This window comes from Pinus tabuliformis, chromosome 8 (assembly GCF_031772625.1).
Source record: "Pinus tabuliformis cultivar Carrire ecotype Pingquan chromosome 8, CPIR1, whole genome shotgun sequence".
Taxonomy (NCBI): Eukaryota; Viridiplantae; Streptophyta; class Pinopsida; order Pinales; family Pinaceae; genus Pinus; species Pinus tabuliformis.
In genome coordinates, this window is record NC_142294.1 from 372,274,366 (window position 1) to 372,279,662 (window position 5,297).

General features: G+C 38.6%; 1 protein-coding gene and 1 pseudogene across 1 annotated transcript; both read right to left on the bottom strand.

Annotated features, from left to right (window-relative positions):
• Window positions 1-635: 635 nt before the first annotated feature.
• Window positions 636-2,191, bottom strand: LOC149235658 (uncharacterized). The gene is made up of 2 exons (XM_089368621.1): window positions 1,910-2,191; window positions 636-1,743 (listed from the first exon to the last, which is right to left on the bottom strand). The coding sequence occupies exons 1-2, from the start codon at window positions 2,189-2,191 to the stop codon at window positions 967-969; spliced, it is 1,059 nt and encodes a 352-aa protein (XP_089224747.1). The 3' UTR covers window positions 636-966.
• A 13-nt stretch (window positions 2,192-2,204) lies between these two features.
• On the bottom strand, window positions 2,205-4,421 carry LOC149235659 (TMV resistance protein N-like; annotated as a pseudogene).
• Between the last annotated feature and the right edge of the window lie 876 nt (window positions 4,422-5,297).

Consider the following 5,297-nt stretch of genomic DNA (forward strand, 5'->3'; position numbering starts at 1 on the left):
ATAGAAAGTTAATGTAGTGTATAATGAAAAATGTTACTTCTTGGACCGGGATAAACGGTTAAAAGAGCAATCAATTGTGTGTTTAACCGGATAAAGGAATTTTATTTATTTTTGTTAAGTTAATGTGGATAGACTTATCATTATTAATTAACTCAATAAATATTGGATAATTTAAAATAAATCATATTAAAAAAATAAAAATGACAAATTATTAATAAAAAATAAAATTATCTTTCAAAAATTAAATAATTTAAATTAAAAACTATTAAAATATATATTAATATTATTAAATAATTTATTTTAATTTTATTAGTAATAAAATTAATCCATTCAAATCATTTTTATACATAACCTTAGATTTTTTTTTTTCTATAAAGTAATAATAGTTAAATAAATAATCTTTGCGGGGTCGAATTATTAATGCCCATTCTTCTGCCACATACATGGTAACAGTGATAATTAAATTATTCTGTCGATATTAATGTGGAAATGTAAACTTTTTTCCCAATCTAAATAAACATTAAACACTATATATTAAGTTAATTTGATAATGAACCAGCAATAAATGTAATAAATAAATTATTTCATTACTGCAGAGTAATTAATATTTAACATTTCAATAGACACCTCTTGAAATTATTAATTTTCCTGTCAATGCAGAACTACTTCTTGTTGCTTTGCTTTTCCTGTAAATCAGCATGCTTTCGTCCGCCCAACTGGTTCACATTAGACACTGTAATTTCGGACACATAGACAGATCAGGTTCCTTCAACCATGTAATATGTTCAACATCTTATACCTCTTCTAAATCAGGGCACCCACAGACATTTAACTCACTGAGCTTTGTCAATTGCAATAACCCTCGTATACTCTTCAGTTTCAGACATCCGACTGCCACCAACTTTTCCAGAGATACCAATGTCTCCATACTTGGCAGCTCTTCTAGCTCAGAGCAGTATGACACATTTAGATATCTAAGCTTTGTGGCCTTTTCAACTTCACACAATTTTTTGCCCATAACTCTTCCAAGGATACCAATGCTTTCAAACTCGGCAGCTCTTGTAACTCACAGCAATCTGTAAGAACTAGCTTCATAAGTCTTGTACAGTGTGCTAATCCTGGTATGTTTATCAGCTTCACACATCCATCTACCCACAACGACTTCAAAAATTCTGGTTTTTCCATATTTGGCAGCTGTTGTAACTCAGAGCACCCAGTAACACTTATGAGTCTAAGCTCTGTGCAGTGTGCCAAGCCCTCTATACTCTTCAGCTTCACGCATCTGTCTGCAATGAACATCTCCAAGTATATCAATGTTTCCATACTTGGCAGCTTTTCTAACTGAGCGCAACCACTAAGATATAGCTTTCGAAGCTTTGTACACTGCTCCATCCCCTGTATGCTCTTGAGCTTCACACATTCGTTTGCCACCAAGTTCTCTAGAGATACCATTGTTCCCATGGTTTGGAGTTCTTCTAACTCAAAGCACCCAGAAACAATTAGGTATCTAACCTTTGTCATCTGCCCCAGCCCCATTATGCTCTTCAGTTTTACACATCTATCAGCCCACAACTCCTCCAAAGATACCAATGCGTCCATACTTGGCAGCTCTTCTAACTGGGAACACCCACTAATAACTAGCTGTCGAAGCTGTGTCAACCGCTCCACCCCGCTGATGTTCTTCAACTGCACAGATTCATCTGTCCACAACTCCTTCAAATATACCGGCAGCTGCAGAAGTGCCTGCAAAAGCAAAAAGTTTAAGCGTTTCAACCCTAAGAAAGATATTTATATGTTGATCGTGATTCTTAACTGCATAGTCTTTCGAAATCCTCACACACAAATGTTGTGCGAGTAAAATAGATGACAACTATTAATCATACAACTCTAGCATAAAATATCCATATACCTGTGATTCGCCCTTCCTGTGCCACAATGTGGTTAATACACTACCGGAGACTCGTAGAATCCTTAAATTTTTCATGGGAAGCCAGGAAGGCAGGGAAGTGTGGGGATATTTTTTCCAAGTAAGTCCTAGGAGATTTGGTTTCTCCACCCTCCTCAAAATGCGTTCCATGTGAATATCTTCAGTGTGTAGAACTTGCAATCTCCTGGCAGTGCGTCCGCACAATCTCCTGAGAGTGCGTCCGCACAGAGCATTTTCAGCATCACCATATTCACCATGAACCATCCGAATTCCCGGATGGTTATGTCCTGTCCATTGTTGAAAAACGATCGTTATTACTAGTGCATTCAAGAATTAATCACAGACTTTTATTGAATAATGTATGAAGTATTGAATCACTTACAGAAGATCGATCTAGCAAATCATCATTGACCTTCTCTGTCCAACGCCAAAGACGACGCGGAGATGATTTCTCGGCTAGATATCTTCCCAAGTCCCTTAAGTGGTCATGCATATATATCACATTACTCTGACTGTCCGCTTCCACAAGACATTTGTCCTGTAAATTTTGAAACCCCCGCCTTCCTTTCCAACCTGATCCATCCCATATGCTTATGGCTGTATCTCTGTTGTGTCCTACCAGAAAACATGCAATGTCTAAGAATATTTGCTGTTCCTCTTCATTGAGGGAATCATAACTAATTTTAAGCTTTTCCTCTATCTTTTGGGGAAGCATTTGTTGAAGACAGTCCAATTCCTCTTCCCACTCAATTATATCTTTTCCATAAAGAAGTGCCCCAATTACTTTCAGAGATAAGGGCAATCCTTTACAAGATTCTAAGAACTTATCAACCAGAGATTCAAAGTCTGGAAGCGGATAAGGCTGTTTGAAGGCATGGGAGCAGAAGAGTTCTAGAGAGTGTTGAATGTCAAGCCCAGTGACTGTATAAATTGCTGAATTTTCAACTCTTGAGATTCTGAGAACATCCTTATATCTAGATGTAATCAATATTAAGCTACCTGAATGGAGATCATGAATTTGAACAGGTAAAAGTGCTTGGACCTGATCCTCATCATCTACATCATCTAGGATGATTAAGGCGTGAGAGGATTTGAGAGGCTCTATGAGCATGTCTTTACCTTCATCAACACTGTTTACCTGCTTATCGAATTTAGTCAAGCTCTTATAAAGTTGACTCTGTAGCAAATTTAAAGAGTTTTTAGCTGAGTTATCTTTGACGTCGGATAAAAAACAGGCTCTACGATAACCGGATTTCTTCTTACTAAAGAAGTGTTTGGCCAAAGTTGTCTTTCCTATGCCACCGAACCCCACGATGCCCAAGATCCGAGGTTTCTGGCTTTGCCGTTGGGGAAACAGTACTGTATCCTCAAAATCTTTTAGCTTGTAATCTAAACCTGTTGGGCATTCTGCTACGTACAAATTTGGGCGCAAGTTTTTCACCATTTCCAACAGCCATTTAACCACCTGATCCAGCAGCTCGAGCACCAATTCCTCTCTAAAATAAAGAGAACTAGTGAGAAACAAACGTCTATCTCTATTTACCAAACATAGAATAATTACCGTTTCAAAAGTAGGAAGGGTTGAGTTCTTACCCATTGCACACCTCCAGCTCGACCATAATTTTGTAGAGCTCGACCATAATTTCTACCCGTCCATCGTACAACAGCAGGAGTCACACTGTAAAACACCGGAACAATGGGGGCCTTTGTCTCCAACATCCAGAGGAGCTCATTTAGGCACCAACTTGATTCGGCATATCTAGGTGAAAAGATAGCCACATGGATGGACGTACTTTTAATGGCATTTTCTATTTGATCAGAAAAATTGTATCCCGGTTGCAACTCCTCTTGATCCAGAAAGGCAGTCAATCCATTTGAAATAAGGCGAAGGTAAAGAGATCTGGCGAAGGTTTTCTTCACATCAGGCCCACGGTGATTGATGAAAATATCGTACCAGCGATAGCTGTTGGAATGAGCGGCGGAGGATGAGGATGTAGCCATTGCCAATCGAAAAGAAAAAATAGAAATGGTAGCGGTGGTAGACGCTATCGACGCAACTTGCAGAGGATATGAGTGAGGTGTTTAAAAATTAAGGGGAAGATTGGTGTGCATCGTTATAATTATATACACATTATACCTTCGCCTCTGGTTTCAGCGCGGCTGTCTGTCTTTTTCAATTTAGAACCCTACTGTGGGTTTTCTGCGGTAATTTCTACGCACTTGTCTTTTTTTCCCTTTTTTTTAAAAGGTTAAGAACCCTACTCTGCGCTTTGGCCTGTGGTTTCCGCGCGCTTGGATTCTCTTTTGTTTTTGTTTTCAATTGAAAACCCTTGTAGCTTCTGTGCGCTTGTCTATTTTATTTTTAATTATGAACCCTGCTGTCACAGTCGACCAATTTGCATAGGAAATGAGTTAGGTTTCTCACGTATTTAGAAATTGAGGAGAAAATTCTACCTTCACCTTAGCCTGTAGCTTCTGTGCGCTTGTCTATTTTATTTTTAATTATGAACCCTACGGTCACTGTCGACCAATTTGCATAGGAAATGAGTTAGGTTTCTCACGGATTTAGAAATTGTGGAGAAAATTCTATCTTCGCCTTAGCCTTAGCCTTAGCTTGTAGCTTCTGTGCGCTTGTCTATTTTTTTTTAAATTATGAACCCTACTGTCACAGTCGACCAATTTGCATAGGAAATGAGTTAGGTTTCTCACGTATGTAGAAATTGTGGAGAAAATTCTACGTTCGCCTTAGCCTTAGCCTGTAGCTTCTGTGCGCTTGTCTATTTTATTTTTAATTATGAACCCTACTGTCACAGTCGACCAATTTGCATAGGAAATGAGTTCGGTTTCACGTATTTAGAAATTGTGGAGAAAATTCTACCTTCGCCTTAGCCTGTAGCTTCTGTGCGCTTGTCTAATTTATTTTTTAATTATGAACCCAACTGTCACAGTCGACCAATTTGCATAGGAAATGAGTTAGGTTTCTCACGTATTTAGAAATTGTGGAGAAAATTCTACCTTCGCCTCTAGTTTATGCGCTGTTTTTCTTTTTAATTAAGAATCCTGCTGTACCATAGTCGACCGCTAGAAATTTAACGCGTTATTCAAGAGAGAGGCTGACGATCTCGCATCAACCCCGTCAAGCATAATTTTTTCGAGAATGCTAACTCCACGTGCCTCCGAGTAAACTGGTTCCCTATCATAATACGACTCGGGGAATCCGATCTCTTTTGGTGTGTTCAGTCAAGGTAGGCTAACTCCACGTGCAATACGGTGAACGGGTTTCCCGTCTTCATACGCCTCCACGACTAACCAATGGACGACACTTGTGCATATTGTACCCTTGAAAATAAAAACTCTGATAAAAGTTTAA

Coding starts and splice junctions, on each gene's coding strand:
- LOC149235658 (XM_089368621.1), bottom strand. CDS start 2,191: ATGGTTCATGGTGAATATGGTGATGCTGAAAATGCTCTGTGCGGACGC. Junction 1,744..1,909: donor ACAGGAAGGGCGAATCACAG/GTATATGGATAT, acceptor TTGCTTTTGCAG/GCACTTCTGCAGCTGCCGGT.